Below are 27,552 nucleotides of genomic sequence, written 5' to 3' on the forward strand. Positions count from 1 at the left end.
CCTCCACTTTGTGACCTTGTGCTGGTCTTTGTAGCTCATTCACTATAGACTTTGACTGATATTGCCCTTTGGGGATGGGGACATCTCTGGGCCAGGCTTTAGGGCCACAAAATCAGCTATGTAGCTGACGATGCACTCTGTTGCTATGCGGGGGCACCAAAGGATGACGGAATAGTAATGCATGTCTACCTAGCTTTATACTGTGTACGTTTGTAGTGATCAACCAGTTAGATATGTAGGAAACCACAAAGTGGTATCAGTGGAAGTACTGTATATACTCGAGTATAAGTCTAAAAATTTAGGTCTGATTCACTTCACAAAAGTATTGGGGTTGACTTATACACGAATCACAGGCAACTCTGACCACACCGAGTTATGTGTGTACTAATAGTGTCATTCCCATTTGCAGCAATTTACCCTGTAGTAAGTGATACTTCGAGGAAAGGAAATGCACAGAAAACACAGGTGTGAAAATCCTGGCTACAACAATTAACAAGGAAAGGGGCAGGGGAGAAATACTGGGCTGCATTAAAGTGAGTGAATAATTGCAGCACTTGGGGAGCCTGGATGAGGTATTGGCTGCATTTAAGGGACAGGAGGGGTTAATGACTGAAATACTGTAAGCAGTGCAGCCACTAACCCCTCCTGAGCCCCAAGTGTAGCCATTCACTTTGCTGGGTAGTCTTATACTTGAGTCAATAAATTCCAGCTTAAGAGGGTTGAATATTGGCGTCGACTTATACACGAGGTCGACTTGTATTAGAGTATATACGGTACCTTTTAAAGGCTACCAGAGACCTGTACATTGTTATTTCAGTGGATCCAGCAAGTGTCTCCTATCAGGTGAGAATGACTATCACACCTGCACTGGCCCCTATCGACAATGGTGGTGTATGAAGTTCCAGTAAATTTGCTGTAAATCATAACTGTACATGTTGGTGTGCAGGACGTACTAGAGTTCTCACCTCTGTGTCATTGATTCAGTGCTTGCTCAGGAGCCTGCAAAATGCAGGATGTAAAATTTCAGACTGCCCTCTCATTCCCTACAGCAAAGCACTCCCATCGGTAATTTTATACCAGGAAGACTACTGCAATGTATTATGTGAGCAGCTCCAGGACAATCACCGGTATGTTGGCGTAACACAGCTTGTTAAAATACCCTCAAAGTATGACGATGATCAGATGAGGATCATGTTTTCTTCATGAAGGTGAAAATTTATAAATAGAAAACAGATCATTTCCCCTTTACTAATTTCATGTAATTTTCAAGAGTAAAAGCACATCTACACCACATTGCCTGTAATATGACGTTACTATTCCTGTTTGTTGTATAATGTTTATATTTTCTTATCCAGAGAGCTGCTGCCAACCTGGCTGCCCAGGAAGAAAGTAGGAATGAGAGTGGGGAAAGGACCACAGAGCCCGAGCAATCCCACTCAAACACCAGCACCCTTACAGAGCGCGAGCCGAGTGTCTCCAGCCTGTGCAGCATTGCTGAGGAGCATGTGACCGACTACGAGATCATCCGCAGGTTCTTCTCCAGCAGGCGCACCAATGTAGACTTTGTCATTGAGATCTTCCGACAGGTAGGCACAATCTATGACATGCAAATTTAACAATGCCCTGCCGGGTGTGGCATCCAAAAGGGTGGTGTATGTATCCATTTGCTGCTGATAATTATCTTAACTTAAAAGTGACTGAAACATGCAGTTGACAGTTTTTAAGACAAACTAAGTTAAAGAGGCACTGTCATATAGTAGAATGCAGTTAATTAATCAGAATATCAACTTTTACATTCATTTATGCTGATTTTTAGCATCAGAAACACTTACTATATCTATACATTGAATGTAGCCCCACCCTCCCCTTAAGGACCAGAGACTGCTGGTGCCATAAAACGGGGCTTACTGACGAATCACTGCACAGACTTGCCGGTCATGCTGCTTGCCCATTGCCGCATGCCCCTCGCTCCTCCGTAGCTATGTCGGCAGTGCTCTGTGAGACGGTCAGGAGCCGAGTTCTTTGGTTCCTGACCCTGTCATCAAGATGAGCCAATGGGATGTGATCACAGGGTCAGGAGCCAATAAAATCTGCTCCTGACCGGCTCATGGAGCTCTGCCGTCATGTCAACAGCAGAGCAAGGGGCCTGCAGCGAAGGAGAGATCGGCGGGAGCAGCGGGTCCGCATGGCGCGGTAAATGAAATCTACACCCTGGCAGGAATAACCAGCCACGAATGGGGTGTAGATTTCAATTACCTCAGTCCGGAGGCGTTTAAAGGAGAACCCCAGCCTCAGTTAATTGACAGCATGAGTGGACCTGAGTGCAGGATTGTGCCTCATACATGCCTGTCCAGCAGCCATAGCTGATTCTGGTTAGCAGAAGAGGCCAACTCCCAGCCCTAGCTTTTCAGGGACATAAAGAAAAGATATGTGTAGTCCCTGCCCTGTGTGTGTGTGTATATGTGTATATATATGTATATGTGTGTTTGTTTGTGTGTGTGTATGTGTATATATATATATATATATATATATATATATATATATATATATATATATATATATATATATATATATATATATATATATACACACACACACAGTGCTGCCAAGAAGTACCTGTTCTTTTATCGATAGAGGTGCAGGGCGGCATGGGGTAGAGCAGCTTGTGAGTGACATGCAGGGCTGTGGAGTCGGTACAAAAATTGTCCGTCTCCTCAGTTTATGAAACCACGACTCCGACTTCAGGTACCCAAAATTACTCCAACTCCTCGACTCCGTCTCCTTAGTCTAATACTTACCAGGGCTTACCAGGGTTTAGTTGGTACAAAAATCATCCGACTCCTCAGTTTATGAAACCACCAACTCCAACTCTGACTCCAGGCACCCAAAAATTACTCCCGACTCCTTGACTCCACAGCCTCACATTCCAGCCTCATTGTATTGTATCAAGCATGCAATGCTAACAGTGTCTGTAGTAGGACTTTTGAAGGGAACCTGAAGCGAGAGGTATTTGGAGGCTGCCATATTTTTTTTTCCTTTTAAACAATACCAGCTGCCTGGCAGTCCTGCAGATTCTCTGCCTCTAAAGCCTGGTACACACCATGCAATTTCCCGTTAGATAGATAGGTCGAATAGATAATTTCCGACAGGTCCGATCTGATTTCCGATCGTTTTTTTCTGGTTGATTTGCATAGAAGTGATCAGAAAATCGATCCGAAAAACTATCAGAAATCCGATCGGATCTGTCAAAAATGATCTATCGACCTATCTGACTGATGGGAAATTGCATGGTGTGTACCAGGTTTCATACTTTTAGCCATAGACCCTGAACAAGCATGCAGATAAGATGTTTCTGACAAAAATATTACTATATTAGCATTATGCCAAAGAGATCAGCAGGAATTCTGGGCAACTGATATTGATTAAAAGGAAATAATTCATTTAAAAGGTTATGTTTGCAAAGTGAATGTTTTGTTCCATTGATCATGGTCTCTGTATTTTCCAACAGTCATTCTTGTTACCTGTGTGTGAAGCAGCGGCAATGCGCAAGGTGCTAAAGGTGTATGAGCAGTGGATTAAGCAGAAGGAGAAGCCTCCGTTCATGCAGGAGCCAGAGAAGCCATCTGAATCAGATGACGGGATTGTAATATCTGTTGAGCGGCAGGAAGATTCCACAGGAAGCTGTGAAAAGGGAAAGGAGAGAGAAGAGGTAATGGGTTCTGTGCTGTGTTTTGACTTCTGTTATTGTTCTGTGGCACTGAGCACTGGAGGGCGTCTGCACCGCCTGCACATTTGTTGGCCGCTCCCTGGAAACTGGCGGGTCAGTTTTAGCTCAGTCTTTATATATCAGGAAGACACTGGATCTGTGCTGGTTTGCATTCTTCATGTTTTACTGTTCCATAATCCTCTTTATAAAGACATTGTAGATGACTCATGAATAGATTTTGTTTGTCATGTTTAATTCCATTAAAATGTGCTGCGTAGATCCATTATTGTAACATAAATAATACTTCTAATGCCATGTGCAGTAAAATCCACTTACAGTAAACTTCAAGGGACCTGGCCAGAATTCGTCATACAGAGCAGCGCCCAACTCTGGACGTGTAGTGCCGGAGTTTGGCACCGCTATAGCAGTAATGCTACAGTCCATGGCCTGTGCATGGGTAATTCGGGGTTCTGGCAATCGCTGGACCCTGAATTACTTTTCTCCCCAAGTTACGACTCGGAGGGGAAAAAGTATTTAACGCTGCCGGGAATTAGAGCAACAGCAGGGTGAGCTGTCACCCTGCGCCCAACTGTTTGGCGTCGTACAACTACGTACGCATGGCCGGGACCTTGGAACTGAGTTTACAGTAGCCAGAGGTTTACTATTACAGAGCCTACTATAACGAGATACTATTGTAATATATTTTATTGTAGTTTAAATTGGTTTTCGACACTGACATCATTATTTTGCGATGCGCCCCCCCACCAGAGATCTGTTTGCCAGGCCCCCTTCCCTAAGCCAAACCCTGGTCCGCACCCCCCCCCCTGCCTCCAATTCACAGTATTTAGCCACTCTCCATCGAGGTCTTGCGGGGAACCCACCCCTGTACTTTAGATGCAGAGCAGTGATGGATCGTCCTACAGTCCCTGCTTCTGACTGGGGGAGAGGGACAGATTCTCCTCACTGCTCTTCTGTATATAAGCTCCATACAGCCTATCACCAAGCTACTCCCGATTAGACAGGAGCTGCCTGATTGGCTGTACTGCACTTGTACACTGAGGAAGAGTAAGGAGGACATATCCCGTCTCCAGAAGCAGGTACTGTATGGTGCTGCTGCTCTGCATCCTAAAGGACCACTGAAGTGAGAGGTAAAAGGAGGCTTGTATACTTATTTCCTTTTCAAGAGAATCTGTAACTGGGGAATACTTACCTCGGGAGGGGGAAGCCTCCTGGATTCTAACTAGGCTTCCCCCGTCCTTCATCCCTCGGTTAAAGTGCCGGGACCCCCCGAAGTGCGGTGAGGTAAATATTTACCTACCGCGATCCTGCACAGGTGCAGTAGCTGCTCTTCTTTTGGGTAAGACAGAAATAGCCAAACTAGTCCTTATGCCTGCACAGTACAGCGGATACGATCGAGCTTGATTCCTCCAAGCTTCAGCGGTCAGGGAAGTCTCATTGAGACCCCATGGCTTCCCCCACCCTAGGTAACTATCACCCAGAGGGTTTTTTTTTTGTTACAGGTTCTCTTTAAGCAGTATCTATTTGGCTGCAGTAGTGCCTGAATAACACCAGAAACAAGCATGCAGCGGATCTTGTCAGATCTGACAATAATGTCAGAAACACCTGATCTGCTGCATGCTTGTTCAAGGTCTATGGCTAAAAGTATTAGAGCCAGAGGATCAGCTGGACAGTCAGGTAACTAGTATTGCTTAAAAGAAAATAAATATGGCAGCCTCCATATACCTCTCACTTCAGTTGTCTTTAAAGTGAATCCAAGCCGAAGCTCGGGGGCAAAATCTGCTACTTACTATTTTGAGAGGGAAGCCACAGGATCCTAATGAGGCTTCCCGTGGTTGTAACAAGCCCTCCGTTGCGGAGTGCAGCACCCCTTCACATCGGGGCCACGCAGCTCCTCTTCTTGGTTTAAGTGAGTGCAATGGCCGCGAGGGCGGGCTCAGTCGGCTATTGCGGGAACTTGAACCAGGAAGAGGAGCTACGCGGCCCTTATGTGATTAGCGACGATGTATTGTCGCTAATGTTCCGGTGGCCACGCTCAGCAACAGGGGGGCCAAGGAATAGTGAGGGAAGCCTCAATCGGATCCTGAGGTGTCACTCGCTTAGGGCCTATTTCCTCTACACGTGGATTCTGGATGCAGAAAATTGACTCCAATGAATGCCTATGGGCGTGTTTCCACCAAACACGATTTTTCTGATGCAGATTTCCCATAGGCATTCATTGGAGTCAGTTTTTCTGCATCCAGAATCCACGTGTAGTGGAAATAGGCCCTTAAGGTATCTGGTTTTGGACCCAATCCGGGCCGGGGGGGAGGGGGTCACAGGGGCTATTGTTCCGCCCCTGGTTTTCTATGCTTATTAATGTATTAGATTTTCAAGCTTCCACAGATTAGACCAGCTCAGCAACAAGGTATAAGCAGTTACATGTGTGGCATTGTTTATGCACAACTGGGCTGACCAGGGTGGAGCAATACTGATCTGTTCCTCCACCCTAATTCCTCTGATGTCCAACTTCAACCATGGCTGTCAGAACTAAACCTTAAAGGGTTCTGTGGATAATTAAAAAAAGGAAAATTGACACTTACCTGGGGCTTCTATCGGCCCCCTGTAGCTGTCATGTCCCGCGACCGTCCTCCTCTGATCCTCCGTTCCCCGCTGCCGGCCCGGTCAATTATGCGTCTCTAACTAGACGAATAATGCTTGCTCCTGCTCGCGTCTCCAGGAGCTTACTGTGCAGACGCAGTACGAGGTTTTCTCATACAGCACCTGCGCAGTAAGCTCCCGGAGATGCAAGTGGGAGCGAGCATGCATGGCTGCGCAGTTGTGTCACACGGATAATTGGACTAGGACCGGCGGCGGGAACGGAGGATCATAGGAGGATGGCGTGGGACATGACAGCTGCAGGAGGCCAATAGAAGCCCCAGGTAAGTGTCACTTTTTGTTTTTTTTTTAATAATCCACAAGCCTCTTTAACTGGCGGCTGCATTATATATGAATGTGCGGTTGCATTACCGGATGGCAATGCACAAAGGATGGGGATGCATGCCGAGGCACCCCTGGGACGTGCTCGAGGCGCACCAAGGTGCCACAGCACCCAGTTGAAAACCCCTGTGCTAGTGCATTGAAAAACAATCAACTACAATAAACCTTATGTAATAGCATAATAACGGCCAGCGTGGCCAGAAGAATTATCTGCATTGTCAGGACAGGAAGGCAACGGGTAGTAACTTCTGAGAGTTTCAAGCTCATTTTTGCATGCTGCAGTAGTCCTGTTTGTTGTACTGCATTATTTTAGTACTGTTTGCACTTCTTTGTTGAGGCAACCTATATGTTTCCCCCTTCAGGATGGTTTGACCGTTCCCTCAGGACATGTCCGGACCTCTAGCTGGTCTAAGTGTCATCAGGAAGCAAGTAAGCTATCAGAAGCAGACCTGCTGGACAGAAGAGTGAAGTCTGGAGCACAGGCGGTCTACCAGGTTGGGACAGAGACCTTGTGGAGTGGAAACAGCCCTTGATGACGTTTATGTGACACAATATACTCATTACCTGTTTTTGTTTTTTTTGTTGTTGCTTTTTTTTGTGCAGGTTTTTATTGTAAATGCTGCAAATATCATTTTGTTGGAGCCAGCAAATGATAATAAGATGATGTTAAATGAGCATACGGATATGTGCAAGAGGGTCCTCAACATTTATCGCTATATGGTGGTTCAAGTCTCTATGGATAAGAAGACCTGGTAATAAGGACTTTGTAAATGTTTATATCTTTGCACAAACATAAGTGACAATAAAACACTGTACTGAAAGGCAATTTTAATTGAAAAATGTAGTGGCCAGTTACCAGTGTTTTTTGGGGCATCTTCCAGCCCCTAAAGTCTTCCTGTTCCCTCGCCATCATTCCGCACTGCTCTTCCTCCGCTGTCCTCCTCTGAGTGCTGCATGTGCCTCTTGCCTCCTCATTCATGCTCTCGTGGCGAGAATCGTTCTGCACTTGCGCAATAAGTAAAAAAAAATTGCTATTGTGCAGAACGGTCACAGTAGCACGATCAAGCAGGTGTGCAGCCGGCGCCATGCATACACAGTGGCCGATGACTTGTTGAGTCGCCCAGCTTACGGTGGGGGACACCAGGGGAACAGAGCAGCATGGGATGACGGCGAGGGACCAAGAAGACTTCAGGGGGCTGGAAGAAGCCCCAGGTAAGTAGCTTTTTGTTGTCTGATGGCAAGCAATACCACTCAAGTAGTTTTATATGCAGATTCATTATGCTGGAGCTAAAGCAAACAGTTCATACTAAATCCATGTTGGATCCCCTATCTGGTACAAGTGTGTCATCAGAAAACTGGCCATACACTGGTCGATGTGGCCAAAAGATGGATCCCTCTCCGATCGTAATCTGATCAGAGAGGGATATATCTGAAACAATCCCTCCACACACTACACATAGGTTTCTAACAGATTTTATGGGTCATCTGCCACCACTCCTGACCTGCCGCCAATCAATTGATACCCTTTTTCTGGGATGACCGACTATCAATTTTGGCTGACAATCGATCTAATAAGTCATCAGGCCAGCATGTTGTGGTATTGATTTCTAGCAGATTCCATTAAATAGATGGAAATAATTGATAAGTATATGGCCACCTTAAAACAGATTACAATCCTTCAGTGATGAATTACAAAAGGAGATGATTAAACAAAGAAAGGCAACTTGGCACTGCTGCAAAAATGCTTGCGATTTATTGATCAATGACGGAATAGCTGTGGCAAGCTTGCATACATCAATCAAAATTGGGTGCAAACAAAGTGCTTACCGTTAAGTTGGGGAGAGTGAGTGGACAGTGAGTGCAGGAACTGGAGAGCCTGACGGCAGTTTCGTGCTGGGTGGCGCTTCCTCTGAGGCTGTGTCAGGGTCTGTCTGTCTGTCCACTATGGGTATTTAAACTCGTTCAGGAAGTACCTACTCACTGTCCGGGCAGATGACGACACTAGACACACCCCTTCCTTACACTACATTCCACAGCTAACAGGAACCAGTCAGGATGCATTTTAATCTATCACATGCTTTCTCCCTGAGTTGTCAGGGTAACGGGAGCATTGACACAACAAAAGACTATCGCGTGGACTAGGGAGCCCAAGCCTGTAGTTACAAGGCTAAATGGCTCAAAGAGGTAGACTGGTGGAAATTGCTAAAAGATATTAGACAAATATAGGCAATATTAGGCAAACACCATCCGCAAACTATAATAGGGCAGGTTTTGCAAGGAAATGTTTAACAGCTTTAGAACTGGCACTTGTGAAAATAAAGCCAACAGTGCAAGCTTCCATATTTATGTTATGATTGTTTCTCTTTACGTAGGATGCAGCTGTTACTGGTAATGCTCAGGGTCACAGAGTCCGTGTTGAAGGTCTTACCACAAGGTCTGCAGCAGTATCAAGGGCGAAAAAATCAGCTCTTGGCTGGACGGCTGGCAGGACCCTTGTTCCAGGCATGTATCACTTGGTCTGCATGTTTTAGAGCTATTAAGAAGCCTTTGTATACTTAAAGGTAAACTCCAGTCTTTTGTAAACTAGCTTTATGCAGAAGGTATAATAGATCTCTAAAAGTGATATATGGTTTGTGAAGGACTAGCAGGGCTTTCAAGAAATAAAAGAAAATGATCAGGCAGTGTTTTTTTTTTAATCCTTGTTACTCTTGTATAAGATAATTCTGTATAACTTCTAGAGCCTAGGCTAAACATCCCTGGGAGGGCTGGGCTACATATAATATACAGCAATATATAGATAAAGGTAGTGTTCCTAATGCTAAAACCAGTAGGTATCCTAAAGATGAGTGGTAGACTACCCCACAGCACACAAGCTACTGTAGCATTGGCCAAGGATTTTCCAAATTGGTCAACCTCTGTCCATTGATGTTGGGTGGCCCATGCAAGGCTGTGGAGTCGGTACAAACATTTTCTTACTCCAACTCAGAGTTTATGAAACTCCGACCCCGGCTACCCAAAATGACTCAGACTCCTCGACTCTGACTCCTTAGTCTAATACTTACCAGGGCTGTGGATGTTGTACACAAATACTCCGACTCCTCAGTTTATGAAATCACCGACTCCGGGTACCCAAAATTGCTCCCACTCCTTGACTCCAACTCTGACTCCACAGCCCTGGGCCCATGTACACACGCCTAGTTATTCACCATGAACAATCATTATCAGCAATTAAAATCTAATGGTGTGTATGTCGTTTTGCAAATTACATTAAGTCCCACAATACTCCTGGGAGCCAGAGATTCATTGCATAGGTGAAGTCGCTAGCCCATAGCGCAAGCCATGCCTGCATCTCAGGGAGAAGAGCGGGCCACAGCAGGAGGCCTGGCGGGGCCGAATGTGGCCCACGGGCCGCCAGTTGGACAGCGCTGCTCTGGATTAAAGAGGATCTTCAGCCTAAACAAACATACTGTCATTATGTTACATTAGTTATGTTAATTAAAATAGGTAATATAATCTCTTAACCTCCCTGTTTTAAAATAACATGCAAAGTTTTGATTTCATGAGGGCAGCCATCTTTTTGGTTGAAAGGGAGCATGAGACACAGTTCCAACTGTTCTGTGTGCTGATCACCCCTCCCAGTTGCTAGGCAACGTGAATAACATAGGAAATCCCATCATGCTTTGCACAGCATCAGAGGAAAAAAGCCTGGGCAGTTTTCTTTGATGGATGGAGCTTAGCTAAAAATGCAGCTAAAAATGATGCTTTGGTAAGAAAAACAAAGTTCTGATGCTGTGAAACTGTTCTGCTGAGTAGATTTTTAGTCCAGAGGTTCACTTTAAGGTTCCCTCAAGTTCCTGGTTCTTCTCCTCTGGTACCACAGTGACAGCAGTGAAAGTCCTGCAGCTTTATTCTCTATGGTTCCCTTTAATATTTGGCTGCATGGTAAGCTAAAGGGTGGCTTTGGTCTAGAGGGTCTCCACCCATTAGTCAGTACTGCCATTATAAGCTGCTAGGCAAACTGAGAGGACAGGGATTCTCATGAAAAATGTAATTGTCATAATGAGAAGGACCAGAGACCAGAGGTGTATGAGGTATTTTTTCTCCATTTTAAAATTAAAGCCCAAGGATAGGCTTTTAATGATCTTGCATACAAAACGCTTATTTAATTTTGTTTGACATTAATTGAGACTTTTTCATTGTCTAACAGACCCTCATTGTGGCCTGGATCAAGGCAAGTCTACATGTCAGTGTTTCTCGAGAATTATGGGACGATCTGCTGACTGTGTTGTCATCTCTCACATACTGGGAGGAACTAGCTACAGAATGGGCTCATACCATGGAAACCTTGACCAAAGTTCTGTCGAAGAATGTCTACCATCTCGATCTGAATGAGTTGCCGTTAGACAAGCAGAGGGAGCAGAAGCTGAAGAAACACAAAGGAAAAGGTTTAATATGAGATATTTTATTAACCTCATACATACACCTCATTCCTTAGGAACAAATAAAAGTTTCAGCCGATCAGGGTTGTCTCTGCTCAGAATCTAGAATGCATACAGCTGCCCCGATGCATTGCCAAAAGTCCTGAAGTGCCAGATCATCTTGGCCAAGTGCATTGACTCCCTCATGACTCTGTCCATCGTAATCCATTGTGATTCCATCGGTACTCTTCCCAAGTCCATAGCAACAGAATGCATCAATATGCTGCAGCCTAGTGACACATGTATATAACACCCGGCCCCGAAATGTTGCAGAGAGATCAAATTCTGATCCCAGTGGGCAGCAATCATTGTGCATGCATATGCAACTTTAAGGCCCATACACACGTCTGATTTTTTTGTAACGATGGGTCGTTTGAACGACCCGTCGTTCAGACGTCCGCCCGCTAAATCGGGCGTTTGTACAGACTGTCGTTCGCGTGATAAGGCTGAGTTTGAGCGATCCACCGGGCGGATCACTCAAACTCAGTCTTATCATGCGAACGTCTGTCTGTACACACGCCCGATTTAGCGGGCGGACGTCTGAACGACGGGTCGTTCAAACGACCCATCATTACAAAAAATCAGACGTGTGTATGGGCCTTTAGTCTGCAAACATATATGATATGCATCATCCTAATTAGAAGCAAACCTCTAAATTCTTAAGAGTACCTATATTATAAATTACAGTTTGCTTTAAACCTAATAAGTTGCCAAGATATACTGTATAAAATCACACACAAAAAAGTGTGATTTTTCTCAGCCCAAGGGTCCTTATTCTGCTTATGGTCTTGAAATCTCCACTCCCAGTGTGACATTGGACCAGGTGATTTGTTTTTCTTTCCAAAGTGCAAATGATGCTGTAGGATTGATGTCATAACGTCACCCCCCATGCCCATGTGATCTAATCCATGCAGTCAGACAGTCATCTGTAATAAGAATTACAGCAAACAGACAGGATAAGACAGGCTGCAGCAGTTCTCCTGTCTCTCCTCTCTGTGAAAAGAGATGTAATTTGATCCAGGCAGGGAGAGAGAGCAGGGGAGGGAACCAGGCTGGAGGGAAGGACACAATGCTGAGTGTGTACTTTAGTAAGTTTTCAGCATGAGGAGAAAGAAGGAAGTTCTATTACATATATAAATGGGAGTCTGTTCTATCCACTTTGATGTACCAGGTGTAAACTTTATATGTGCATCTAACTGTTCACATAGACAACATATATGTATTGTCATTCAAATCTTTATTTGGCCCGAAGGTGCTGTTTAAATACCCTTTCCTGGTTTAGCTTAGATTGCCTTGTTGCCTCGCTCCCCCTCAGCAGATGCTGAAGAAGCACACATGACTGTACATAAATATGAAACTGATCATTGAAGAGGTTTGTCATAAAATGTCAAATGTTAGGCTGTATTGCTGATCATGTGGTTCTTTTATTAATAAAACATATGATAAAAGAACAGATACTAACATCAGTAATTCAGAATTGCCACAGAATGATCTAATTTCTCTATGATCCTTTCGTTTTCCTCTCCATTCAGTGGCCCGTATGCAGTTACCTTTTTCTCCTGCGTTCTCTCCTTTTAGATTATTTTCATATTCTCTTTAAAATAACTTGCATGCATTTCACAATTACAAAAAACAGCCAAAAGCTGATGAAAAAGTACTATCAAAATAATTTTGAGTATTTTTTTGCTTGCTGGTGATTTAAAAGGCCTTTTATGACAAGGTGTGAAAATATTCTCTAGGAGAAAACTGAGGAGCAAAAGTGATTTGCATAAGGGCCACAGTTTGCTCGCTAACAAAGTCCTATTCTCAACTTGAGAATATCTTTGGACTTATCAGATTTAGGTGATGAGGATTTAATAGAATGCTATAGACCCTAGGTTCTCAACGTGTGGTACGCGTACCCAGGTGTACTTCTGATGGTTCCAGGGGGTACTCGGGCTTGATATACTTAATGAAGATGAACAAATTTAGAGTTTTAGATAATGATAAATCTTATTTAACCATTTAGGCCTTTTGGAAGTATACGTCCAAAAGGCCGCATGTGTGCTACCACGGCCGATCGTGTACGCGCGCTCTCGGGCCACGGTTCATTAGCCCGGGGATCAATGAATTGGGACATGGTGTCCGATCATTGATCCCTTTCCCCGGCAGAAAAAGAGACGACTTATCTCGGAAGCCTCGCTCTTTCTGCCTCTTACGTCCCCCCTACGTCCCTCTAAGCCAGGGGTCAGGAACCTTTTTGGCTGAGAGAGCCGTAAATGCCACATATTTTAAAATGTAATTCCGTGAGAGCCATACAATAGGTTTCAAACTGGGACAGTGCGCATGCGCAGCAGAGGGTTCACCCTGTTGCCATGGTGATGTGTATACATAACAGTTGATCGTCCCGGAAGTGTCATACACGTCTTCAGCTTCTCTTGGATTTTAGCAACATCAGCAATTCCCCTAAGAGCCAGGAGAGACAGGAGAAATACGAACTAACAGGTAGTACAATTAACTAGCTAACTTGGGGGTTGATTCACTTGGTAGAATGAGATCCCCGCACTTTAGCCCTATGGGGTTGATTCACTAAGCTACACTGCTCAAGCAGCACAGCTTAGTGTGGCAGCGAGGGTAAAATTTTCAAAGTAGGCATGCTACTGCTGTAACATGTACTACTAACTTACTCGCGCTACCCCAAAACGAACGACTGCTCCAATTGTCCCATTCTGGGCCCTGTCATGTCCAGTGACTTTGTAGGACGAGATCCCCGCACTTTGATTGGCCCAATAGGCTGCCTGTCACTTGACAGAATGGGACAATTAGAGCAGTCGTTCGTTTTGGGGTAGCGCGAGTAAGTTAGTAGTACATGTTACAGCAGTAGCATGCCTACTTTGAAAATTTTACTTGCGCTGCCACACTAAGCTGTGCTGCTTGAGCAGTGTAGCTTAGTGAATCAACCCCTACTGATTTGTCTGTGAGCCAGATGTAGCCATCCAAAGAGCCACATCTGGCTCCCGAACCATAGGTTCCCTACCCCTGCTCTAAGCGTACATGTTACGCTTAGAGGGATGTAATGTAAACAAACTCATGGTTGCCATCTTGTGGCCAAATAGTAAAATTACATCTACATGTTAAAAAAATTAAAATAAACACATATTTAACACATATTTAATTATTATTTACATCCCACCCTCCCAAAAATACCCAAATAAAATGTTTAATAAAAAAAAAAACATTACAATAAAAAAAAACGTAAATATTTACCTAAGGGTCTAAACTTTTAAATATCCATGTAAAGATGAAATATTTTTTTTTTCTTATTATAAGCTTGTAAATAGTGTTGGATGCAAAACAGAAAAAATGCACTTTTATTTCCAAATAAAATATTGTCACCATACATTAGGATAGGGACATAATTTAAACGATGTAATACCCGGGACTATTAGGCTAATACGATACATGGGTTTTAATTATGGAGGCATTTATTTTGAAACTATAATGGCCGAAAACTGAGAAATAATTATTTTTTTTCAGTTTTTTTCTTATTATTCCTGTTGCAATGCATTTACAGTAAAGTAGCTTTTAAAAAAAATGTACAGCCCAAAGAAAGCCTAATTGGTGGCGGAAAAAACAAGATCTAGATCAGTTCATTGTGATAAGTAGTGATAAAGTTATAGGCGAATGAATGGGAGGTTAATATTGCTCGGATGCATAAAGTGAAACACAACTGAGGGCTGAAGTGGTTAAACAACACCAAATTAGTATTTTAGCTAATTAAAAGTAATAGTAAATGCTTGGGAATTATTTAGAACCAATTATCATGTACTATGATTAAATATATATTTGTCAAGGGGTACTTGTAATAATGTTTATTATGTTAGGGGGTACTTGGTGAGTGCAGGGTTTTAAAAGGGGTAAATACCAATAAAATGTTGAGAAACACTGGTTTAGACAACAGAGATAACACACATACGTGAGTCTGCAGAGGCATTGTTCTGACGTCTACAATTATTATTATTATTGATGTATAAGACACCAACATATTCAGTGGCACTGTACAAAGAAAGGAATCAAAAACTTACAGTATATGCTTGTGTATAAGCCGAGGTACCCGATTGTCCCTTAAACACCAGAAGAAAAAAAGTGATTGACTCGCATTTAAGTCCCCTCCACAGTATAAACTGATGTGCCCCCAGTATGAGGCATCCTCCTATTCAGTCTAAATAGTCAGATGTGCCCCTAGTTCTAGGCAGCACCCCTCTATGTAGCCAGACATACCCCCCCCCCTCGTTCTAGGCAGCCCCCTCCCTGTAACCAGATATATGTCCTCAGTTCTAGGCAATCCCCGTCCCCATAGCCAGATATGATCCCATTAGGCAAATCATGAAGGGTATGGGCAGTTTTGTGTATGGAACATGCAGCAGTGATCCTACACTTGCCAGCTGCCTCTCTGCTGGGTCCGTGCCCCTCAGCAACGTTCTGAGCGCTGAAGTACTGGTAGCTGTCTGCCTGCCGCGAGTCAGTGTCACTGGTGCATTATTCGGGGATGCTTCCTGCCTGGATGGCGTCATAGATATGAGACAGCGATGCTAGACAGGAAGAATACCGGGTTCCTGCAACAGCGCTGTCATACCGGTCTGTTCCACAAGCTGTTGGGCACAGTGGCCATCATGTTTCAGCAGGCACCATGTGCTGCGGTCTGAGGGGCATGGATGTACACCATTCAGGCAGAAAGCTTCCCTGAATGTAGTACTAATGGTAAATAGAACATTAGTAACACAGAACAAAGTCTCATTTTTATTTTCAGTTTTAAGAATTTTTAAAGCAAACCTGTGTAAAAAACAAACATACTTGCCTCAGGAGGGGGAAGACTCTGTGGGCCAGATTGATCAAAGCATTACCGGTTTTTCTTCTAAAACTGTTAAAACCAGCAGAGGAACTGTTCTGCATGAAAGTAAGAAATTTCTCGAATCCTACGTAATAGCTGTAGTTTAGCGTGGATTTCTAGAGCTGCACTACAGTTGAGAAAAGTGCAAATCCATCCCTAAACTGCTGCAGATTAAAATGTGCTTCATAGCAGTTCTACAGATAGTGCAGTAGTGCAGGCTAAACATGATTTGTGAAGGGCTTCTCCCCCCTCACTCAGAGCTGCTGACAGCAGATGTGTTGGTTACCTCAGCAACAGCAATTTCCCTCACACACTGCACTGCCTGATAGACCTTCCTAACTCCTATTGAAGAACAGTCTAAAAAGGAATCTGCACTAACTATTTAGTGATTTCTTAGGCTGTCTGAGACAGTTCTGCATGGATTTCTTAAAACCTAATGTTTTGTCTCAGACACTCTTGATAAATGACCCCATTATCTTTCAAAGGCTTCCCCCATCTTCCTCCACCAAGCCGTTCAGTAACTAGGACTGCTGAAGCCCGGACTCATTGTGCCTGCACAGTAGAACGGACCTGCTCAGGCTTCGGTGGAAATAGCTAAGCCCAATTGGGTCTGTGCTTCTGCGCAGGTGCAGATGGCTCGCACATGCACAGTAGAATGGACCGATCGGGCTTGGCTTTTTCCGCCAATGACCAATCGGGTCTGTGCTAGTGAGCATACGTGAGCCGTCGACAAGCTTCTGTCTTTGGTTTTGCAAAGGGGGCAGCACTGGAACAGCGCTGTGGAGGAGGCTGGGGGAAGCATCTGGAGGATCCAGGAACTTCCCTCTCCTAATGTGATTACCCATTTGGGGCACTTTTTTTTTCCATGACAGGTTACCTTTAAGGCTGAATTCTAAACGGCAGCTATGGCAGCCTGATGTAAAATTTGCTTCATACTGCTGCAAAGCAAACAGGATGAATTACACTTTGACATTTTTAGCTTTAAAATCATATCCGCATTGTTTCATCAGCCAGATAAATGTTTTGCCTTCTATTTATTCTAGTTGTTCTAGTTATCCGGACATCAGGCTTAAAGGACCAATCCAGTGAAAAAAGTAAGCAGATAAATTGTGACATAACTGACAGGTTTTGGACTTGTCAATCTCTTCATGGGGGATTCTCAGGGTTTTCTTTGTTTTCAAAAGCATCTTAGTTTAACTGACAAAATTGTAAGATACCAGCTTGCCTCCCTACTGCCTTGCATACTATTTTGTCAGACTGAGCAATTGCTGTTCAGGAAATGCTTTTGAAAACAAACAAAACCCTGAGAATACCGTTTGAAGAGATGGACTAGTCCAAAACCTGTCAGTTCTGTCAGATTTTAACTGCTTACATTTTTTGCTGGAGTGGTCCTTTGTCAACTTTTTGTCTGACAGCCTCATTTGCATAGATGACAGGACTAGTCTTTTAACTCTTGCTGTACAGGAAGAGAAAGGGATTTTAGACAAGTTAGTACAGGTTTGTCTGATTAGGTCACATGTCAGTTCAGGTACCTTTTAACTGAAAAATTACCTTAACCATAATAGACAATGACACCTTGACACTATATATTGCCTAATCTTAATCTCTACTGACCTTACTAACCTAGGAATCTTCTGATGCTCGCCTGTTGGCATTGGGAATGTGTCTGGTGGCTAATATTGGCACTGATAGCCCTTGTTTGGTCAGTTGGAGCTTGAGCATTGCAGTACTGTAGTTCATAAAGTTTATGCTACTGCTGCAACACCCAAATCCAAAAAGTATTTTATTTTAATTTTGTTTTCATTCTTTAACACAAATTTAGGAGGAGGCCATGAATTTCAGAAAGGACCAGTGGACAAGTCTTTTTCTCGAGGATGGAGTAGAGAACAACCTGGGCAAGCACCTATGCGGCCGCGCAGCGCCACCACCACAGGGTCGCCAGGTACTGAGAAAACCAGACGCGCTGCAAAGGAGAGGACTATTGGTATGGAGCTTCTACAAATTGTCCCATGATTCCATTACTCATGTCAGCCCATGCCCTTCTACGGTCATGCCCTTCTACGGAGCATAATGTACCATCTACTGCTTAGGTGGTAGTTTTTTTTTTAATTATTATTATTATTAAAAATGTACCTGCAAAGTATGAGTTCAGGAAATGTTTATTAGCCTTTGTTGTGATTATTTAGACAGAGACTCCCTTTTTCCCCTTAATTAAAATGCTAAAGAGAGACTGAAGCGTAAAAAAAAACGCTGTTTTTACATTGAAATCCTCTATAGCATTAATGCCAGAGCTGAAACACCACATTCCCACGGCACAACAAGGTTTTAACACCCCCAAAATCCTGGGGCAAAAATCCACGACTTTCCAAGTGGTGGATTTTGCTGCCTGTGGGAAGGCAGAGCTTTGAGCTGTAGCTCTGCATCCGGTACAGTCAATCTGCGCTGATTGCCGCCTCACCCCACCCCACCCCTCTCAGTTAAAGAAGACTAAGAGGGCCGGGGAGAGGCAGCGATCAGCACAGATTGACGCGAGTAGAGGCAGAGCTACTGCCCAAAGCTCTGCCTCTACCCGGAAGGAGCCCTAAATCTTACCCTGGGGATTTTGAGGTGATTAAGACCTCGTTGTGTTGCTGGAATGCGGCGTTTCAGCTATGGAATTATTGCTGGAGACGACTGCAAGGTAAAAAGAGCTATTTTTTTAGGCTTCAGGCTCGCTGTAAATGTGGTGTCCTATAAATGTTACATCACAGATTTTAGCACAGCACAAAGTTTACATTAGTTAGATAAATCAACAGAGTAAAGTTTGCCTTACACTGCGCAAGGTTTTTATTATATGTAGTATCTCACAAGTGAGTACACCTCTCACATGTTTGGAAAAATATTTTATCACATCTTTTCATGGGGCAACACTGAAGATTTGACACTTCGATACAATGTAAAGTAGTCAGTGTACATCTTGTATAACAGTGTAAATTTGCTGTTCCATCATGAAACTCAACACACAACCATTAATGTCTAAACAACTGGCAGCAAAACATCCCTAAGTGAAGAATGTCAAAATTCTGCCCAGTTACACCTTTTCCCTCTGGAGGGTCATGGGATTTGTGAGTTATAAGGTCTCAGTTGTCAATGGGGAAACGGGTTTTTAATTTAGTGTTATTGCTCTCACAATCTCATACTGGTCACTGAAAGTGCAACATGGCACCTCATGGCAGAGAACTACCATATATGGGACCCTTAAAAAAAATATTTGTTGCTGTACATAAAGATGGCCTAGGCTATTAGAAGATTGCCATCATCCTGAAATTAAGCTGCAGCATGTTGGCCAACCAGGCCAAGACCATACAGCGGGTTATCAGGACAGGTTCTACTCAGAACAGGCCTTATCATGGTCAATCAAAGAAGCTCCGTGCACATGCATCATATCCAGAGTTTGAATTTTGCCAATAGCTGTATGAGTGCTGGCAGCATTGCTGCAAAGGTTGAACGGGTGAGCCTGCCAGTGCTCAGACCATATACCACACACTGCATCACATTTTGTTGTCCCAAAAGGAAGCCTCGTATAAAGATGATGCACAACAAAGCCAGCAAACAGTTTGCTGAAGACAAGATGGAATTCTGGAACCATGGCCTTTGGTCTGCTGAGACCAATATAAAACTTATTTGGTTCACATGGTGTCAGGCATGTGTGGTGGCAACCGATGAGGTGAACAAAGACAAATGTGTCTTGCCTACAGACAAATATGGTGGTGGAAGTGTCATAGTGTGGGGCTGCACTGGAGAGCTACAGTTTATTGAGGGAGCTATGAATGCCAGCATACTGAAACAAAGCATTACCCCCTCCCTTCGAATCTGTGCCTCAAGGCAGTATTCCAACAGCATGACCCCAATCACCTCCAAGAGGACTACTGCCTTACTAAAGAAGCTGAGGGTAAAGGTGCTGGACTGGCCAAGTATGTTTCCAACCTAAACCCTATTAAGGTTATGGGGGGGGGGGGGGGGCATCCTCAAATGGAAGATTGAGAAGTGCAAGGTCTCTAACATCCACCAGCTTCATCATGGAGAAGTGGAAGAGGAATCCAGTGGCAATCTACGAAGCTCTAGTAAACTCCATGCCCAAGAAAGTCAAGGCAATACTGGAAAATAATGGTGGGCACACAAAATAATTACTCTTTGGGCACAATTTTGACATTCATAACTTAGGTACTCTCTTTTGTTCCTAGCAGTTTAGACATTAATGGCTGTGTGTTATTTTAATGGAACTTCAAATTCACACTGTTATACAAGCTGTACACTGACTGCTTTACATTGTATCAAAGTGTCGTATCCAGTGTTGCCTCGTGAAAATATCTAATAAAATATTTACAAAAGTCTGAGAGGTGTACTCACTTTTGTGATTTTAAAAAAATTGAACCTAAAAAAAATATTGAAAACTAGGGCTGGTCAATGAAATGCAAACAAGTCTCAGTCAGTTGCTGCAGGGTGATGCACATTTATGCAAATTGAAAATGGACCAATTGAATTCCAATTTGATAGAATTCAATTGGTCCATTTTCGAACTGCCTAAATTTGCATATGCCAGATTTGCATGATCCTGCATCAACTTAGAATTATTCACATCTCATTGACCAGCCTTCTTAAAAACATGGGCCCTCTCAACTAATATTCAACAATTTTATCAACAAAACATTGTCAGAAAAGACTTTATCACAGCCTATCTCAGTTGGGGGTGGGAAGGGGACACAGGCAGGAATAGTGAATGATTGACTGCATTGTACTGCATTGAGTAATACAAAACTAGCAGTAGCAACAGAACAATCAATATTTGACAAGATCCCTGCTGGAACCACATTTAATGTTGACTGATGGAAGATTGTAGTCCAGGTTAACTTTCATTGTCAGGAAGATCTTGTTTGCTTGATGTACCTACCGACTCACAAAGTATGGCCAGCATTAGATTTTAAGCTACAAGATTTTGAACGGATGCAAAATGGACACGGTAAGCGCATTTGCTAAGCGGATGTGCTCCGTCCATTTTACATCCACTCTGCGCCGTCCACTCCACATCCGCCCGTCTGAAGCGATCGCCGCTTAAGTGTCCCGCCGCCGCATTGTCCCTCTGTACTTGGCCTGGAGGCTGGCAGCATAGGAAGCAATAAGCCAATTATCCCTAGCAACAGGGAGATTTTTTCATTTGTCCAGCATGAACCAATTAAAATTCTCCCTGTTGCTGAGCATTCCCAGAGGTCTTTTGCAGCCCATTGGAGATCCCCACGTTTCTGCCAGCTCTGGGCTGTGTACAAGAGCCCCAACGGTGGCGGCACACATGGGCTGTAGCCCGCTGTGGTTCTGCTGTAGCCTTGGGCTGATATATATTGGCTTTATGGGGGATCGCATCCGCCTGGCCTGGGATTATCATGGACTGCACATAAGTGCTGTCTGCTTACTGCAAGGGATCACATAGATCTGTTGCAGAGTCACAAGTGTGAACGGCTCCGATTTATAAAATGTCAGCTTTACAATGTGCGAAGAATGGACAAAAAATGTCTGTTCTCCGAGGCTCAAGTGGGGGAACACAGCCTCATGGGTACTTTGTCAGGAAACAGAACTCCTGTGTGACTGGTCTCTGATTAAATTCACATGTGTGAAAGAGTCACTTTAAAGTAACCCAAAATAACCCAAAATAAAACCTGAGTGATTTAAGCTGAGTATGTAATGATAAAATTCAGACGTTCCATAAATTGTCATGGATGTCATAAGGCCAAGTAGACATTGAGACTGGCATGGTAATTTCCTTTTAAACAATGCAAACTGCCTGGCTGATCATCTGCAGCTAGTCCTTGAACAGCGCCCGATCCCTCGGGAGACATAGCACAGGTGAGGCTGTCGTGTTGCTAGTCTGCAGGCTAGCGATGTGGTGGGGTAAGTGGGGAAGGACAATGCCCTTGAGTGAAACTCTTAAGGTGGCCACTAATGGTCCAATTTCTAAAAAAAATGGATAGATACTCGGGGGATATTCTATAGGTACGTATTCCCTACGGGGAAAAGGCCAGTAAACACATTTAAAATATAACTTTAATTAGGTCAATTAAAATAAACGAGCAGTAAAATATCTATACAGACTAGAACAGTGCTGTACAAAAAGTGGCGTTATAATGACTCAAACAAATGTGAACGGTATGGTGTAATGGTATAATAATAAAACTCCCACCCAAACAAATCCAGCAACCACCAGCATGTCAGCCCCTGACAGAGCTGTGACAGACAGGGGCTGACATGCTGGTGGTTGCTTGATTTGATCAGAATTATCTGAACGATTTGATCCGAATTATCTGATCGCTCGAATGATTTTGCTCTAGAAGTGGTCATCTTTAGCAGCAGTCGTACTCCTGGCTGTGGAATTATAATAGTTTTGTCATGCAGTCTTCACATAAGGTAGCCCCTAATCAACTGCCCCGTCTGTGTTTGTTTGTGTTTGGTTTACATTGACCATGTTCATTTTAGGAACACTTTAAGCTGCACTAGAAGATTGACATTTGGAATTAATTATGGTTGGCAGCCTTTCCCAAATCCTCCTTTCCATTTCTAAGGGTGTGTACACATGCCCTACTGATGTCGCCCGTCGGAGATCAGGAGCTGTATCCCCTTGGGTGACATCGCTGGTCCAGGTTGCACCTACTCTTATCAGCTGTGTAGCCGATGACCTGCTGTGTTGCTATGCGGAGGGATGAAGGGCGGTACAAGCGTGACATCACATGGGGGAGTGGCGTGAACAAGGGTATGGGGGGGATCGGCGTCACTGGGGCTGAGTAAATCCATCCGGCGGATCACGCTCAGATTGGGCTTCTGGGGTCGTCTGGTGCTTTACACACTCCTGATTGTCGGCTGAGGTGGACGTATTTGGCCGACTTAAGTCAGACGTGTACGAGACCTAAGATAATGCCAGCAGTAATGGTAATACATGAGTATGAATTGGTATGAGTACAGTGTTGCCATAGCAAGAAATACATACGTATTTAAGGAAACCTATAGAATGCCATGCTCCTGTTATATTGCTGGGTCTCTAGAGATTTCTCAAATATCTGAGCAAAAATAAACTCCCACAGAGTAAATGGTTGTGGGCTCAACTGACTTCAGAGTGAGATTAATTTATTGTAGCATATATATTAGTTACAGCATATTCATGCTCTTTCTGGCACTGTGATGAATATGATGCAACTACTATATATGCTACAATAAATTAAAGGGGTTCTGTGGAATTTAGCAAAACAAACAAAGTGACACTTACCTGGGGCATATAATGGCCCTCTGTAGCTGTCATGTCCCGCGACGTGCTCCAAAGATCATCCATTTCCCGCCGCCGGTCCCGGTACAATTAGTTCTCTAGCATTACTGCGCGTGTGCTCGCTCCCGCTCGCGTCCCCGGGAGCTTACTGCACATGCGCAGTGAGCTCCCGGAGACATGAGCGGGAGCACGCACTGTTTGTCTTGTTAGACGTATAATTGACCAGTGGCGGGGAACGGAGGATCATAGGAGGGTGGTGTACGGGACATGACAGCTACAGGGGGCCAATGGAAGCCCCAGGTAAGTGTCAGTTTGTTTGTTTTTTAACATTCCACAAAACCTCTTTAATTCTGTGCTGAAATCTGTTGAGCCTGCAACCATGTACTCTGTGGGACAGGGACAGATTTCTGGAAAGGCTACAATAGCCTGGGCCTTGGGTGGCTGCAGGCCAACTGGCCTCTGGACATGAAAGAGCAGTTAGTATATATGAAAAGGGAGGGTGAAAATGGGGAGCAACACTTGAAAATGAGAAGTGATGCTTAAAGAGACACTGAAGCGAAAAAAAATATATGATATAATGAATTGGTTGTGTATGAATAATTACTAGAATATTAGCAGCAAAGAAAATATTCTCATATTTTGATTTTCAGGTATATAGTGTTTTTTCTAACATTGCATCATTCTCTAATATGTGCAGATTACACAACACTCAGCATTCAAAATGATTATTTCAGAGCAGTCTGTGAACTAATGACCTCTCCTCTGCCAGAGGAAAAGTAAATAGTTAACTAACAGTTTAGATAATAAAAGTCAGAAAACAGCCCTCTCCACGACTTTCAAAGTCGTAGAGATAATGACTTTTTTGTATAGAGATAACAACTGGAGTTTCTTAACTCTTCCTGTACTGGAAACAATTAGACTGATGTATCTGATCTTAATGTTTTATTTCTTAGCTGTACTACACATACAAATCATAATATCATAGTTTTTTTTTCGCTTCAGTGTCTCTTTAAGGGAGCTCTTGAAAGAAAGGGGCTGCAGTAAATGGATGATACACATGGATGAGGGGGCTGCACATGGAATGGGAGGGGTGCCACGGCACAAGAAAGGGGAGTCGCAACATACTTGGCCTAGGCGCAGGAAACGTATAAATCAGGCCTCTTGGAGGTGTGTGACGGTTGCCCCTGGATACATGTGTTAAACGTCTTCACCTGGGTCGTGCGGGGTTGTGTGTACCTTTATGAATAAACTCCCCCAGAAGTGAAAGTATAATGCATTTCCTGAATACCATATCTGCTTATATATGTGTTGTGCTTCAATGTGATATTACTGTTTGTAGTATATTTTTTTCATTTGTTCCTGTTTGCCTGTGTCTTTGCTCAGCTGATTGTGCTGTTTGATGTCACCTCCACACCTGTGTGCCTCTTACACAGAGGATGCACTTTTCACGCACATAACGTCACTTCTTGCTGCTTCTTGTGGTTTTGCTGCACTCTCATCAGTCACTTCTCTTTCCTCTCCGCTCCCTTTTCTCCCCGATCTCTCCTGTCTTTTTGTCTTCTTTTTTTATAAAGCCATGAGGAGCCGATCCATTGGGGACAGTGCCCTGCCATCAGCCTCTATCCGCAGCGCTAAAAGTGCACCTGTCCTGATCCATCCTTCCAAACCCCTTCTGCCTGATATTGTTCTCACTCTGCTTTCCGATGAGCTGTCAGGTAGTGGCACCTCTGTCTGCACACATACCCCCTACGACATACAATGTGTACTATGAGGGGGAAGCTGTGCTGTAACCTCTTGTCCTCTGTGCACGCTCTCTGTTTACTGTTATGCAGCTCTAATAGTTTCAGCTCAACATTTTCCACTTGCATAAGAATATTTCTAGTAGCTGAGCTCTGCTTGCGGTTCAGATGTCTCAAAGTGGCTTTTTAAAAAAAACAAAAAAAACAACAACACTATAACACTATATACAGTTGAATCATCTGCTGGCATTTATCATTTGAGATTGTGCCAGAACCTAGTGCTGTTTCAAGACTGGCAAATCTCATAAGAGCTTCCAAAATCATTAAATAGTAAAGAGTATAAAAACAACAATGACCAAATTGTCTGAAACATGCTTGCTCAGCTCTGTATTTATATTTAAAGGGACACTTAAGTAAAAAAAAAAAAAAAAAAAAAAAAAGTTTTACTCACCTAGGGCTTCCAATAGCCCCCTGCAGCTGTCCGGTGCCCTCGCCGTCTCCCTCCGATCCTCCTGGCCCCGCCAGCAGCCACTTCCTGTTTCGGTGACAGGAGCTGACAGGCTGGGGACGCGAGTGATTCTTCGCGTTCCTGGCCACAATAGCGCCATCTATGCTATGCATATATCATATACCATATAGCAGCATAGGGGGTGCTAATGTGTCTGGGATCGCGAAGAATCACTCGCGTCCCCAGCCTGTCAGCTCCTGTCACCGAAACAGGAAGTGGCTGCCGGCGGGGCCAGGAGGATCGGAGGGAAACGCCGAGGGCGCCGGACAGCTGCAGGGGGCTATTGGAAGCCCCAGGTGAGTAAAACTCATTTAAAGTGTCCCTTTAAGGCAACCCTGTTTACATGCTATGTTATCTCTGATGCATAAGGTATGTATTAAAGTATCAGTTACCTAACTAAAGGGCTATATAGTGAATTCAGAGTACTGTATATAATCATACAAGTCTACCCAGTGATTTTTTTTTTCTTTTGACCTTAGATGGGTTTTAACTATGTATTTTTCACTTGGGTGGAAATAAACTTTACATTCCCTTAAACCAGATTGGGGCTTTGAAGAGAAAAGTAACACAGTGATATTTTTATCTCTTAATAGCTTCAGGTCCAATATCTTCAAAACGAGGATTTTAAAAGGCAGAATTTTAAAAAGGAACTGTTAGAAGATGTTTGTATTTTTATAAACAAAGAAAAAAAGAGAGTATGTTATGAGGAGAAGAAAAATAGATAACCAAAAGAGGGAAAACAAATGGGAGGAAATATGTTTACTACTTGCACACAGGACTAGAGGCTTTTTTTTTTATTATTCCCTAAGGGCCTGTTTTCACTACACGCAGATTGCATGCAGAATAGATGCATAAAAACTGACTCCAATGAATGCCTTGGGAAAATCTGCATCAGAAAAATCGCATTTAGGCTTCTTTGCCACTAAGACGCCACGTTAAGGTCGCATAACGTGCCCCTAACGCAACGCATAGTGGGGTTGAAGTTGGACGTCAGATTGAGCCGAGTTATGCGGCTCTTCATGCGTCCGTGATGTGTACTTTTGGACGCATGCGGCATCACGTGGTCCAGCCAGCCAATCGCCACGCAAAGCGGCCACTCCAGGAAGTAAACACTGCACATCACACAGTGCAGTGAATATTAATTAGCCATGTGGCTGGCCGTGGAGGAGGAGGGGAGACCTCCTCCTCCAACATTACTGAGCATGTGCAAACAGTCTAACATGGCTTAGTCAAGTATAACGTACAGCATGCAGCACTTTGTTTAAACGTGCTGCGTTACTATGTAACACAACGTGGGCACTGTGAACAGCCCATTTAGTTTTCATTGCTGTGAGTTAGGCTGTGTTACAGGCTGCACTAACGTGCACCTGTAACGTCTTACTGTGAAAGCAGCCTTAGTGGAAACAGGCCCATAGGCATTCATTGGACTCAGTTTTTCCGCATCCAATCTGCATGTAGTGGAAACAGGCCCTTCGTTGGAGACATGCCCCCTTTTCCTTATATAGATACCCAAGTTTATCCAGATCTCTGGATTCTGTTTCACACTGAAAATGAAAATCTGTGCAAAATCACAGCTATTTTGCCACAATTCTGTTTGCAACTCTCATTTAGGGAGCGACGTTCCCTAAATGAGAATTGCAAATGCAATCAGAGAAAAAAAATTGCCATGATTTTCAGTGTGAAACAGACTGCTTTTCACACAGTTATTTTTGGCTATTTCTGATCCTTCTATGTCTATATTATTATATTATGCTACTTGTATTAAAGGCTTGATATACTGTATCTGCACTCATAACTCCTACACACTCCAGACTGTGAGGGTAGGGAGGGGCCAAACTGCAGCCCTCCATCTCCACTGGTTCCCAAGATACCTTCCATATACCAGCGGGGTTGTGGGGCTGCAACTTGGCACAGTCGTAGTTTGGGAGTCCCCTCTCTACCCATGAAACTTGGAGTGTGTAGGAGCTAC

The 27,552-nt window shown here is 43.8% G+C and overlaps 1 protein-coding gene across 8 annotated transcripts in view; it reads left to right on the forward strand.

Moving 5' to 3' along the window:
- RALGAPA1 (Ral GTPase activating protein catalytic subunit alpha 1) overlaps positions 1 to 27,552 on the forward strand; it is a 335,676-nt gene that overhangs the window by 98,676 nt on the left and 209,448 nt on the right. For 5 of the 8 annotated variants that reach the window (XM_068254030.1, XM_068254031.1, XM_068254033.1 and 2 more), the window contains exons 10-17: positions 1,356 to 1,586; positions 3,509 to 3,709; positions 7,066 to 7,197; positions 7,307 to 7,455; positions 9,076 to 9,205; positions 10,911 to 11,148; positions 17,874 to 18,035; positions 24,911 to 25,051. In XM_068254030.1, the coding sequence (XP_068110131.1) occupies positions 1,356 to 1,586; positions 3,509 to 3,709; positions 7,066 to 7,197; positions 7,307 to 7,455; positions 9,076 to 9,205; positions 10,911 to 11,148; positions 17,874 to 18,035; positions 24,911 to 25,051 (1,384 nt within the window). The remainder of the gene's footprint in view (positions 1 to 1,355; positions 1,587 to 3,508; positions 3,710 to 7,065; positions 7,198 to 7,306; positions 7,456 to 9,075; positions 9,206 to 10,910; positions 11,149 to 17,873; positions 18,036 to 24,910; positions 25,052 to 27,552) is intronic. The other 3 variants (XM_068254035.1, XM_068254036.1, XM_068254037.1) reach the window with 1 other exon arrangement.

Source organism: Hyperolius riggenbachi, chromosome 9 (assembly GCF_040937935.1).
Source record: "Hyperolius riggenbachi isolate aHypRig1 chromosome 9, aHypRig1.pri, whole genome shotgun sequence".
Classification (NCBI taxonomy): domain Eukaryota; kingdom Metazoa; phylum Chordata; class Amphibia; order Anura; family Hyperoliidae; genus Hyperolius; species Hyperolius riggenbachi.